Here is a 13420-nt window from a genome sequence, read left to right as displayed (position 1 = left end):
AAATTCCTCCTCATCTCAGTCCTAAATGGCCGAGCCCTTATCCTGAGACTGTGACCCCTGGTTCTAGACTCTCCAGCCCGGGGGGAAACATCCTCTCAGCATCTATCCTGTCAATCCCCCTCAGAATCTTGTATGTTTCAATGAGGTCACCTCTCATTCTTCTAAACTCCAGAGAGTATCGGCCCAATCTACTCAATCTCTGCTCATAGGACACCCCTCTGATCTCAGGAACCAATCCAGTGAACCTCCGTGCACTATCTTTAAGTATATCTTTCCTCAGATGCAGAGACCAAAACTTTGCACAGTGATCCAGAATGCAGGTGCCACAGAGCCTGAGCGAGGTAAGGAAGTTAAGTGCTTCCAAGACAGGGTGTAGTGAAACTTGCATCCCGTTATCTGTGGCAGTTTAACTTCAATTCACATGGAGCTGTTCGTTAATTGGAAACCAATTTTTTACATTCACGGCCCTTTAGAAAAAGTGCCTAATTGCAATTTGGAATACCAGTGGGACTGACTTGGAATCAACTGCAAAAAATTACATTTGCACTCTTGTGACCCTAGCCCTGCATAATGATTGTGACTCTCTGAAGCACCTTGGGACATTTTTCCACATTAAAGGCACTATATAAATTTAAGTTCTTGTTGCTCCATCGTTCTTCAACCGGGCAACCCTCAAATCAATCTACGTCCAGAAGGTGGGTCCTTCATGGTCGACCAGTATTTGATGTCACAAATCTTTCTGCCAAGGCAGGAGATGGTGGCAATGCACGGGATATACGGCCCAGAAACAGGCCACTGGGCCCAACCAGTCCGTGCCGGCATCTATGCCGCACTCCAGCCTCCTCCCGTCTTTCCCCATCTAAATCTATCACCATAACCCTCTATTCCCTTCTCCTCCATTGGCTTGTCCAGCCTCCCCTTAAATACATCGATACTATTCGCCTCAACCCCTCCCTGTGGCAGCAAGTTCCACATTCTCACCCCTCTCTGGGGAAAGAAGTTTCTTCTGAATTCCCCATCGGATTTCTCGGTGACGTCACAGCACGTTGAAGCACCAAAGTACGGTGTGAGGGAGCCCTGGGACTTGCGTACAATCCACCACTCACTCAGTTACCAACCTTCGCTGCGCTGTTGCAGGGCAGTGTCAAGTGGAAGTCACAGTATCATTGGTGGCAGTGGAGTGGGTGAAGGACCTGGTCATCATCTTCGCAGGCGGTTACTCGAAGCGAGGATGATCTGCTTCCACACTAAAAAAAGGGATGAGTTCTCAGGTGTTTCAATGAAGGACCTAATATTCCAGATCCCGAACTACATCCTGAAGGGTGGAAGATGCCTGTGCGTGGATTTTTTTAACGTGGGGTGACCGTTGGACACCAGCCACCACACGGGGCTTGACAGAGCGAGGTCTTGGTCCAGTGGCAAGGGTTAACCAGGATGACTGGAGACCTTCTCTGCTGCACGGACCCAGTGCGCCCACATATCGCAGTGTGGGCTGGGCCCGTGCTGCCCCTGGGCCCCTCGTCTCTCCTGGAACCTGGGCCCTCGCCTCCCCTGGGCCCCGATCACATCGTTCCACATCTCTCGCCGCTCCTGCTGTATCTGCCCACGCTCCAATCACATGGAGGCGTACTACTCCAGGGAGCAGCGCAAGCTGGTGCAGGAGGGCGACGGCAGCGAAGAGTGACATCATCCAGGTCCAGGTGTTCCTGGTAGACATTCCATGTTGCCTGTGGAGGTTAGGTGGTTCAATGCGCACTGCGTAACTGCTCCTCCGGAGGTTGGGGGGGGGGGGGGGGTAAGACTGTGTAGACAAAAGGGCCTCGGATAACCGACGGTGGCTCCCCAGATGGGATGAGGTCCGGGTGGGAAAACGCACCATCCTGTTGCCTATGCCAGTGGTGCTCAGTGCCATCGCTTGACAGAGTAGATGCTGAGAGGATGTTTCCCCCGGGCTGGAGAGTCTAGAACCAGGGCTCACAGTCTCAGGATAAGGGGTTGGCCATTTAGGACTGAGATGAGGAGGAATTTCTTCACTCAGAGGGTGGTGAATCTTTGGAATTCTCTGCCCCAGAGGGCTGTGGATGCTGAGTCGTTGAGTATATTCAAGGCTGAGATCGATAGATTTTTGGACTCTCGGGGAATCGAGGGATATGGGGATCGGGCGGGAAAGTGGAGTTGAGGTCGAAGATCAGCCGTGATCTTATTGAACGGTGGGGCAGGTTCGAGAGGGCCATGTGGCTGACTCCTGCTCCTGATTCTTGTGTATATATGACACGCCTATATTAGTCAGTCAGTAATTAAGTGCCATTAATGGCGTCTATGGAGAAATCCTGGTCTCAAAATCCTTACGTCTTATTAGGATTGTTTGAAGCTTAAATTTAAAAAATGCTCCAGAAAGCCCCAAAGATCCGTACTCTCTCATTTAATCTTTTTCAATATAACGTTGGTGTTCGAATAAAATATTTATATATAATCTTTTAAAATTTAAATTTGTAGCAAACATGTAACCTCTATAATCACAACAGCAGCTATTTTCTGCAATTTATCCTTTTCGTTGATTGCAAGTCCTCAAACCACAGGGGAAAATTGGGAAAGACGCCAGGAATACTGTGTATTGGTCTCCCAACCCCTCTCAGATTCCCTATCGGAGGTTGTGGACAAGGATAAAAATGCAATCTCTTGCCAGTAATGTTTTCCCATGCACTGCTCCAGAAAAAAAACACTGCTGTATAACAGAAAAATGACATGCCAAGTGGAAAGTTCCCAGTAACATGCTGTCGCCCAAATTTAGACAATCAACTCCAACCACACTTGATGGATGGCTCATATATGTACATCATCATCATAGGCAGTCCCTCAGAGTCGAGGAAGACTTGCTTCCATTCCAAAAGTGAGTTCTCAGGTAGCTGTACAGTCCAATACAGGAATTACAGTCTCTGTCACAGGTGGGACAGACAGTGGATGAAGGAAAGGGTGGGTGGGACTGGTTTGCCGCACGCTCCTTCCGCTTGGTTTCTGCATGCTCTCGGCGACGAGACTCGATCAGTCCTTCTAGTTGCAACATTCACGGTGTAGGATTGCATCCATCAGAATATTGTCTAACTTCATTCCATAGAATCACAGAACGGTTACAGCACAGGAGGCCGCCATTCGGCCCGTCGAGCCCGTGCCGGCTCTCTGCAAGAGCCCCTCAGCCAGTCCCCCTCCCCCGCCCTTTCCCCGTACCCCTGCAATATTCTTTCCTTCAGGTACTTATCCAACTCCCTTTTGAAAGCCGCGATTGAGTCTGCCTCCACCACCCTCTCAGGCAGCGCATTCCAGATCCTAACCACTTGCTGCGTAAAAACGTTTTCCCTCATGTCGCCTTTGGTTCTTCTGTCAATCGCCTTAAATCTGTGTCCTCTGGTTCTCCACCCTTCCACCAATGGGAACAGTTTCTCTCGATCTACTCTGTCCAGACCCCTCATGATTTTGAACGCCTCGATCAAATCTCCTCTCAATCTTCTCTGCTCCAAGGAGAACAACCCCAGCTTCTCCAGTCTATCCCCGTAACTGAAGTCCCTCATCCCTGGAACATGATATAGGAGCAGGGGTCAGCCATTCGGCCCCTCGAGCCTGCTCCGCCATTCAATATCATGGCTGATCTGATCATGGACTCAGCTCCACTTCCCTGCCCGATCCGCATAACCCTTGACTCCTTTATCGTTCAAAAATCTGTCGATCTCCTCCTTAAATATATTCAATGACCCAGCCTCCACAGCTCTCTGGGGCAGAGAATTCCAAAGATTCACAACCTCAGAGAAGAAATTCCTCCTCATCTCAGTTTTAAATGGGCGACCCCTTATTCTGAGACTATGCCCCCTAGTTCTAGATTCCCTCATGAGGGGAAACATCCTCTCTGCATCAACCCTGTCCAGCCCCCTCAGAATCTTATATGTTTCAGTAAGATCACCTTTCATTCTTCTAAACTCCAATGAGTACAGGCTCAACCTTTCTTCATAAGTCAGCCCTTTCATCTCAGGAATCAAGCTCACGAACCTTCTCTGAACTGCCTCCAATGCAAGTATATCCCTCCGTAAAAAGGAGACCAAAACTGCACGCAGTACTCCAGGTGTGGTCTCATCAATACCCTGTACAGTTGTAGCAGGACTTCTCTGCTTTTATACTCCATCCCCCTTGCAATAAAGGCCAACATTCCAATTGCCTTCATGATCACTTGCTGTACCTGCATACTAACTTTTTGTGTTTTATGTACAAGGACCCCCAGATCCCTCTGTACCACAGCGCCGCACTTAAATAATAATTTGTGTTTCTATTTTTCCTACCAATGTGGATAACCTCACATTTTCCCACCTTATAGTCCTTCTGCTAAATTTTTGCCCACTCACTGAGCCTGTTTGAATCCCTTTGCAGATTCTTTGTGTCCATCTCACAATTTGCTTTCCCATCCATCTTTGTATCATCAGCAAACTTGGCTACATTACACTCGGTCCCTTCATCCAAGTCATTAATATAGATTGTAAATAGCCTTCACACAGAACTCTTAGACCAAACAAAGGGACTTCCATTCCATCTGTTTTTTAAAAGATTTGTGCCTGGGATGTGGGCGTCGCTGGCAGGGCCGGCATTTATTGCCCATCCCTAATTGCCCCTTGAGAAGGTGGTGGTGAGCCGCCTTCTTGAACCGCTGCAGTCCGTGTGGTGAAGGTGCTCCCACAGTGCTGTTCGGGAGGGAGTTCCAGGATTGTGACCCAGCGACGATGAAGGAACGGCCGATATATTTCCAAGTCAGGATGGTGTGTGACTGGGAGGGGAACGTGGAGGTGGTGGTGTTCCCATGTACCTGCTGCCCTTGTCCTTCTAGGTGGAAGAGGTCGCGGGTTTGGGAGGTGCTGCCGAAGAAGCCTTGGCGAGTTGCTGCAGTGCATCTTGTAGATGGTGCACACTGCAGCCACGGTGCGCCGGTGGTGGAGGGAGTGAATGTTGAAGGTGGTGGGTAGCGTGTCGATCAAGCGGGCTGCTTTGTCCTGGATGGTGTCGAGCTTCTTGAGTGTTGTTGGAGCTGCAACTCATCCAGGCAAGTGGAGAGTGTTCCATAGTTTGGGTTGAATTTGAATTCAGATTCTAGGAGATTAAATCACCCACCCCGCACTTGTGAACGCTTTCCTTAAAATTATAACAGGTCGAAGTAGCCCAAACCAGGGACACCATAATTACTGCATGTTGTGCCATGGATATTTAAATAATGTAATATTTGCTTTATTTTTTAATCCTATTATTCATGTTGTTTTTGTCCTTAAGGTTATACGCCATGGATCTGCTTCTAATGAGTTTAATACTTTGCTAGGGTTCCATCAAATACAAACAGGGCCAATATGTACAGAAACATTTCGGAGAATGTCATTATCCCATCTTTTTTGTTCAGAGGAATTTGGCTGCCGGAGTGACAGCCTTCCCATAAAACCAGAGCCCAGTACATTTTGGAAGTGGGTTGGCAATTTAACATTTTTTTTTATTAAAGTCTATCGATTGAAATTTTGGGAGAATTTAAAAATAATTAAAAGCACCTTCCGACAAAAAGTTCTTTAATTTAAAGGGGCTTTTGACCGAGAACGAGCTTAATTTGTTCACCTTTCCACGTCTCCGGAGATTCTTCGGTCCGGAATGAGTTCAGCCCGATTAAAGTATTGAACGTGGAAACATACGGCAACGCTCCCTTCGAGCCCCGGGGCCATGCCCCGACCCCGGGAGTCTCTGCACCGATCCCCCCCCGCACCGAACCCCCACCCCGCACCAATCCCCCCGCACCGACCCCACGGATCCGTGCACCGATCACCGATCTTACGGCTCTACCGCGTAGAAATTACCGTGCGGTGCACAGCCCATTAAAGGGACCCCAAAAAAGAGAAAATTAGGGGGAACGTTACAGGCAAAGGGGTCATAGATCTCGGATTTGAGAATTGTGAAAAATACAATTTAAGCACATTCCAGAATTTATCCCTCAAACACTCAACAACAAAAAAAGTCCCCCTCGGACCAACAGCATCACTTTTTTAACAAACAACTCCAATGAGAGTTGCTGCTGTTATTCTACAGTGCAGCAGACAATTAGACAATGCACAGGAAGTTTCAAGGGGCAGTTTGGAGGACACACACAAACACAGACAGACACACAGGGACCCACACACACAGGGACATACAGGCAAAGACACACACACACACACACACACAGACAGACAGACACACAGGGACCCACACACACAGGGACACACAGACAAAGACACACACACACGCACACACAAGGACACACACAGACCGCAATCAGAAACTGGAAGAGGAAGAAATGGTTGGAATTAAACCAGTAAATCTGTAATGCCCTGACTGAATCAGGAGAGTTGAGAAGGTATGTAACAGAGGTTATTATCGAGAGTTGAGAAAGTATGTAACAGAGGTTATTATCGAGAGTTGAGAAAGTATGTAACAGAGGTTATTATCGAGAGTTGAGAAAGTATGTAACAGAGATTATTATCGAGAGTTGAGAAGGTATGTAACAGAGGTTATTATCGAGAGTTGAGAAGGTATGTAACAGAGGTTATTATCGAGCGAAATACATTTGCCTGGGAAACAGTCCCAAGAAACGGCAGAAATCACAGCACCCGACAATGAAGGCAGAACATGGGAAAAGTTCTGTCTCGGTCACGGGATTACCCGATCGCCCAGACCGACCCCTTCCCGCCCGCTCAAATTCATTGCCCGACAAATTCTCAGCTTCAAACGTGTGAAATCTCTCTTGAAGATGCGCGTGCTTTGGAACATCCGTGCAAACCGCGTTTAAACAGGAGATGGGGCAAAAATGGGTCTCGCGGTTTGGGAGCACTCCAGTCCACTAAAACAAAGCTTTGTCGTAGCTCGGCCGTTCAGATCATTCACATCCTCTTGTTTTTGGAATAAAAGTATCTGGAAAAACGTAAACACGCTGATTGAAAGCCAAAGGGAGTCCTCTGCTGTGGATTTGTCCCTCTCCCACGGAGCAAAGCACTTTGTCTTGGAGAGCCCCCCCCCCCCATCCTGTGGACCGCCTTTGCGCTGGGAGTCCCGACGCTCCGATGTCGCTCTGATCCTGGCTGGCAGCGAGCCGCCTGGTCGCGGGGCCTAGTATTTGGGCTGGTAGGTGGAGCCTGGGGCCCCGCTCTCGATGTGTTTCAGGTGGCAGGCGTGACAGAGCAAGTGTCCATCCAGTGGGTAGCAGCGGTGTTCCTCCTCATCATTCAGCTCCATGCCGCAGTCCTAGAAACGGAGGGGAGAGCAAGCACTGACGTGAGCTTAGACTGGAAGGACGATCACTCATGGGGCAGGAGTACTGTGCACAGTATTGGTCTCATAGAAACATAGACAATAGGAGCAGTAGTAGGCCATTCGGCCCCTCGAGCCTGCACCGCCATTCAATATGATCATGGCTGATCCTTTATCTCAACACCATATTCCCGCTTTCTCCCCATACCCCTTGATGCCTTTTGTGTCTAGAAATCTATCTGTCTCCCTCTTAAATATATTCAGTGACTTGGCCTCCACAGCCTTCTGTGGTAGAGAATTCCACAGGTTCACCACCCTCTGAGTGAAAACATTTCTCCTCATCTCGGTCCTAAATTTCCTACCCCGTATTCTGAGACTGTGACCCCTTGTTCTAGACTTCCCAGTCCCGGGGAAACATCCTCCCCACATCCAGTCTGTCCAACCCCGTCAGAATTTTATACCTTTCAATGAGATCCCCTCTCCTTCTTCTAAACTTTAGTGAATACAGGCCCAGTCGACCCAATCTCTCCTCATACCACAGTCCCCCCATCCCAGGAATCAGTCTGGTGAACCTTCGCTGCACTCCCTCTGTGGCAAGTATATCCTTCCTTAGGTAAGGAGACCAAAACTGCACACAATACTCCAGGTGTGGTCTCACCAGGGCCCTGTATAACTGGAGTAAGACATCCTTGCTCCTGTACTCAAATCCTCATCATAAGAACATAAGAAATCGGAGCAGGAGTTGGCCATACGGCTCCTCGAGCCTGCTCCGCCATTCAATACGATCATGGCTGATCTAATCTTGGCCTCAACTCCATTTCCCCGCCCGCTCCCCATAACCCTTGACTCTCTTATCAGGGGAAGGATATACTTGCCTTGGAGGTGGTGCAACGAAGATTCACCAGACTGATCCCTGGGTTGTCCTATGAGGAGAGATTGAGTAGATTGGGCCGATACACTCTGGAGTTTAGAAGAATGAGAGGTGATCTCACTGAAACATACAAGATTCTGAGGGGGATTGACAGGGTAGATGCTGAGAGGATGTTTCCCCCGGGCTGGAGAGTCTAGAACCAGGGGTCACAGTCTCAGGATAAGGGGTCGGCCATTTAGGACTGAGATGAGGAGGAATTTCTTCACTCAGAGGGTGGTGAATCTTTGGAATTCTCTGCCCCAGAGGGCTGTGGATGTTGAGTCGTTGAGTATATTCAAGGCTGCGATCGATAGATTTTTGGACTCTCGGGGAATCGAGGGATATGGGGATCGGGCGGGAAAGTGGAGTTGAGGTCGAAGATCAGCCGTGATCTTATTGAATGGCGGAGCAGGCTCGAGGGGCCATGTGACATAATCACTGCACTACAATACTGCGACTGTACGCACGGTGAAGAATCCTTAGTTGAGGGAGCTGGTTGGCTACGGAAGGAGATGCTGTTGGCAACATCCAAACGTAAATCTCCCGAATCGCATGGTGACACTACTCTCAAAGAAGTTATGGAAAGATTGCGTGTGCGTTATAGCAGAGAAATACAAGCTCAGCCTTCGAACAGGTTGGTGTAAAACTGCTCTTTATTGCCCGGCATTTGTTAATACTGGTAACAAAATACTGCGGACACTGGAAATCTAAAATTAAAAAACAGAAAATGCTGGAAACACTCAGCGGGTCGGGCAGCGTCTGTGGGGAGAGAAACAGAGTTAATGTTTCAGGTCGATGACCCTGCGTCAGAACTGGGAGAAGTCGGAAAAGAACAGATTCCCTTTTGTTCTTTCAGTGCTCCTTAAGAACCCGTCACATTTCAAACTTTCTCCAGTTCTGACGAAGGGTCACAGACCCGAAACGCTAACTCTGTTTCTCTCTTCACAGATGCTGCCCGACCCGCTGAGTGTTTCCAGCATTCGCTGTTTTTAATACTGGGTTTGTCACTTGACGTCAGATACACGTACCTCACACTGATAGCAATCCACATGGTAATCCTTATCCATGGAAACAACACGAATTGTCTCATCGGAGCCCTGGGGATATATAAACATGTACGTTATATACTTTTTAAGTAATTTTGTTACCCTCCTCGCCTTTCCTCTTCTATAAACTTCGCCTATTGTCTTCCCGTATACGTCAGTATGGCTCAGTGGGCAACACCCTCGTCTTGGAGTCAGGAGGTGGTGGGTTCAAGTCCCACAGTGCTAAGGGAGTGCGCCACTGTCGGAGGGGCAGTGCTGAGGGAGCGCTGCACTGTCGGAGGGGCTGTGCTGAGGGAGCGTCGCACTGTCGGAGGGGCAGTGCTGAGGGAGTGCGGCACTGTCGGAGGGGCAGTACTGAGGGAGCGCTGCACTGTCGGAGGGGCAGTACTGAGGGAGCGCTGCACTGTCGGAGGGGCAGTACTGAGGGAGCGCTGCACTGTCGGAGGGGCAGTACTGAGGGAGCGCTGCACTGTCGGAGGGGCAGTACTCAGGGAGTGCTGCACTGTCGGAGGGGCAGTGCTGAGGGAGCGCTGCACTGTCGGAGGGGCTGTGCTGAGGGAGCGTCGCACTGTCGCACTGTCGGAGGGGCAGTGCTGAGGGAGTGCGGCACTGTCGGAGGGGCAGTACTGAGGGAGCGCTGCACTGTCGGAGGGGCAGTACTGAGGGAGCGCTGCACTGTCGGAGGGGCAGTACTGAGGGAGCGCTGCACTGTCGGAGGGGCAGTACTGAGGGAGCGCTGCACTGTCGGAGGGGCAGTACTCAGGGAGTGCTGCACTGTCGGAGGGGCAGTACTGAGGGAGTGCTGCACTGTCGGAGGGGCAGTGCTGAGGGAGTGCTGCACTGTCGGAGGGGCAGTACTGAGGGAGTGCCGCACTGTCGGAGGGGCAGTACTGAGGGAGTGCTGCACTGTCGGAGGGGCAGTACTGAGGGAGTGCTGCACTGTCGGAGGGGCAGTACTGAGGGAGTGCTGCACTGTCGGAGGGGCAGTGCTGAGAGAGTGCTGCACTGTTGAAGGTGCCGTCTTTCGGATGAGACGTTAAACCGAGGCCCCGTCTGCTCTCTCAGGTGGATGTAAAAGATTCCAGAGCACTATTTCGAAGAAGAGCAGGGGAGTTCTCCCCGGTGTCCTGGGGCCAATATTTATCCCTCAATCAACATCACTAAAACAGATTATCTGGTCATTATCACATTGCTGTGTGTGGGAGCTTGCTGTGCGCAAATTGCCTGCTGTGTTTTCCACATTACAACAGTGATTACACTCCATAAAGTACTTCATTGGCTGTAAAGCGCTTTGGGATGTCTGGTGGTTGTGAAAGGCGCTATAGAAATGCAAGTATTTCATTTTATTGCACACCAGTCCTGCCCCGTGAGGATGCGCTCGAGATCTGCTTGCGTCAGTAGCAGTCTCCGAGCTAGTTCCTTGGTCAGCCGCTCACTCACTGGCCCGCTCCTGGGAACACCGGCAGCACCATTGTGGCCACGCGGCGCTATCGCCCGCCGAGACCGGCACACACCGCGCACACCGAGGCTCCAACGCCCGGCCTGTGCGATGAGCTGCACACCTCTCTCCTCGCCACCGGGAGGAGCCAGACCCAAGGCTTGGTCTGGTAAGTTGCACAAGTGACGGACATCAAATATTCGCTGGCACATGGTTTTAATTTACACTGGATCCACGCTCGCTCGCTCGCGCGCACATCACGAGGTAGAATAATTCCATTACTGGTTTCCCCCACACGCTCCTGTGAAAGGCCAGATCTGTGCTCGAACCCACAAACACAGCCACTTCAATAAGGGACCCAGCAGTTTAAAAACATTATTTCTTGGGCGTCGCTGGCCAGGCCGGCATTTATTGCCCATCCCCAATTGCCCCTTGAGAAGGTGGTGGTGAGCCGCCTTCTTGAACCGCTGCAGTCCGTGTGGCGAAGGTGCTCCCACAGTGCTGAATTTACTGTCGCGGTTTGGGACAACCGAGTGTCTCGCTGGGCCATTTCAGAGGGCAGTTAAGAACCAATCATGTGGTTGTGGGTCTGGAGTCACACATCGGCCAGACCGGGTAAGGGCGGCAGATTTCCTTCCCTGAAGGACATTAGTGAACCAGACGGGTTTTTACAACAATGCGGTAGTTACATGGTCACCATTACTGACACTTGGGTTTAAATTCCAGATTTATTTAATTCACTGAATTTAAATTCCGGTTGTTAGAATTGTAAATGAATGCTGTTAACATGGGGATCCACCTTAAACTGAAGTTTGCAAAAAGTCTATCTTGGAACGCAATATATTGACATGGAACACGTGGCCAAGTCCCTTAGCCTTGGATGGGTCATCAAGACATGGAGAACTATTGAGGCCGTTCATCAGCAGCACCTCCCAAACCCGCCACCTCTACCCCCAACAGCACCTCCCAAACCCGCGACCTCTACCACCTAGAAGGACAAGGGCAGCAGGTGCATGGGAACACCACCACCTCCACGTTCCCCTCCCAGTCACACACCATCCCGACTTGGAAATATATCGGCCGTTCCTTCATCGTCGCTGGGTCACAATCCTGGAACTCCCTCCCTAACAGCACTGTGGGAGCACCTTCACCACACGGACTGCAGCGGTTCAAGAAGGCGGCTCACCACCACCTTCTCAAGGGGCAATTAGGGATGGGCAATAAATGCCGGCCTTGCCAGCGACGCCCACATCCCAGGAACAAATAATTGTAAAAGTTTCCCAGTGTAGGGGAGGGAGGGACTAAAATCAGTCAGTGAGTGAAAGGTGGATGGTCAATAGAGCCGTTCATTTAGGAGAATGAGCCCTGATGCTGCGGTGTTGGGCGCAAGGGAAATTAATGAGTAAAAAGGGACATAAACCTGCTCTAACTGTCAGCCGTGGCTCAGTGGGCAGCACCCGCGCCTCTCAGTCAGCAGGTTGTGGGTTCAAGTCCCACTCCAGGGACTTCAGCACAGAAATCTAGGCTGACACTCCCAGTGGAGTACTGAGGGAGTGCCGCACTGTCAGAGGGTCAGTACTGAGGGAGTGCCGCACTGTCGGAGGGGCAGTACTGAGGGAGCGCCGCACTGTCGGAGGGGCAGTGCTGAGGGAGCGCCGCACTGTCGGAGGGGCAGTACTGAGGGAGCGCCGCGCTGTCGGAGGGGCAGTACTGAGGGAGTGCTGCACTGTCGGAGGGGCAGTATTGAGGGAGCGCCGCACTGTCGGAGGGGCAGTACTGAGAGAGTGCCGCACTGTCAGAGGGGCAGTACTGAGGGACTGCTGCACTGTCGGAGGGGCAGTGCTGAGGGAGTGCCGCACTGTCGGAGGGGCAGTACTGAGGGAGCGCCGCACTGTCGGAGGGGCAGTGCTGAGGGAGCGCCGCACTGTCGGAGGGGCAGTACTGAGGGAGCGCCGCGCTGTCGGAGGGGCAGTACTGAGGGAGTGCTGCACTGTCGGAGGGGCAGTACTGAGGGAGCGCCGCACTGTCGGAGGGGCAGTACTGAGGGAGCGCCGCACTGTCGGAGGGGGAGTACTGAGGGAGTGCTGCACTCTTTCGGATGAGACGTTAAACCGAGGCCCCGCCTGCTCTCTCAGGCGGATGTAAAAGATCCCATGGCACTATTTGGAAGAAGAGCAGGGGAGTTCTCCCCGGTGTCCTGGGGACAATATTTATCCCTCAACCAACAGCACTAAAACAGATTATCTGGTCATTATCACATTGCTGTGTGTGGGAGCTTGCTGTGCGCAAATTGGCTGCTGCGTTTCCCACATTACAACAGTGACTACACTTCAAAAAGTACTTCATTGGCTGTAAAGCGCTTTGAGACGTCCGGTGGTCGTGAAAGGAGCTATAGAAATGCAAGTCTTCTTTTAACTCATCTTCATCACCTGCCCTGGGTTACAGATCTTACCAAAACCAAATGAAACATTTTTCTATCCAATACTGACCTCTGCTGGCAGGATGGCTTGGCCACAGGCTGCACACTTCGGAGCCAACACTCTGAAAGAGGCAGAAAGAGCAGATATATCAAAGACCACACACAAACACAGGGAGTTAGCTGTTTATCCCAGCGCTGTATTCACAGCCCACCTTATACCAGAGTTATCGTGCCTGCTTGCTCTCCTGTCCTAGTATCAGCCGTGGCTCAGTGGGCAGCACCCTCGCCTCGGAGTCAGAAGATTGTGGGTTTAA

General features: G+C 51.0%; 1 protein-coding gene across 2 annotated transcripts in view; it reads right to left on the bottom strand.

The window, feature by feature from the left end:
- Positions 1-6539: 6539 nt before the first annotated feature.
- limd1a (LIM domains containing 1a) overlaps positions 6540-13420 on the bottom strand; it is a 71213-nt gene continuing 64332 nt past the window's right edge. Inside the window, exons 6-8 of one of the 2 annotated variants that reach the window (XM_070880319.1) lie at positions 13177-13228; positions 9232-9300; positions 6540-7287 (exon numbers count right to left, since the gene is read on the bottom strand). In XM_070880319.1, the coding sequence (XP_070736420.1) occupies positions 7153-7287; positions 9232-9300; positions 13177-13228 (256 nt within the window). In that variant the 3' untranslated portion in view covers positions 6540-7152. The remainder of the gene's footprint in view (positions 7288-9231; positions 9301-13176; positions 13229-13420) is intronic. The other variant, XR_011593294.1, reaches the window with a different exon arrangement.

This window comes from Pristiophorus japonicus, chromosome 5, assembly GCF_044704955.1.
Source record: "Pristiophorus japonicus isolate sPriJap1 chromosome 5, sPriJap1.hap1, whole genome shotgun sequence".
In the NCBI taxonomy this organism is placed as follows: Eukaryota; Metazoa; Chordata; class Chondrichthyes; family Pristiophoridae; genus Pristiophorus; species Pristiophorus japonicus.
This window is presented reverse-complemented; position numbering and strand designations above follow the sequence as displayed.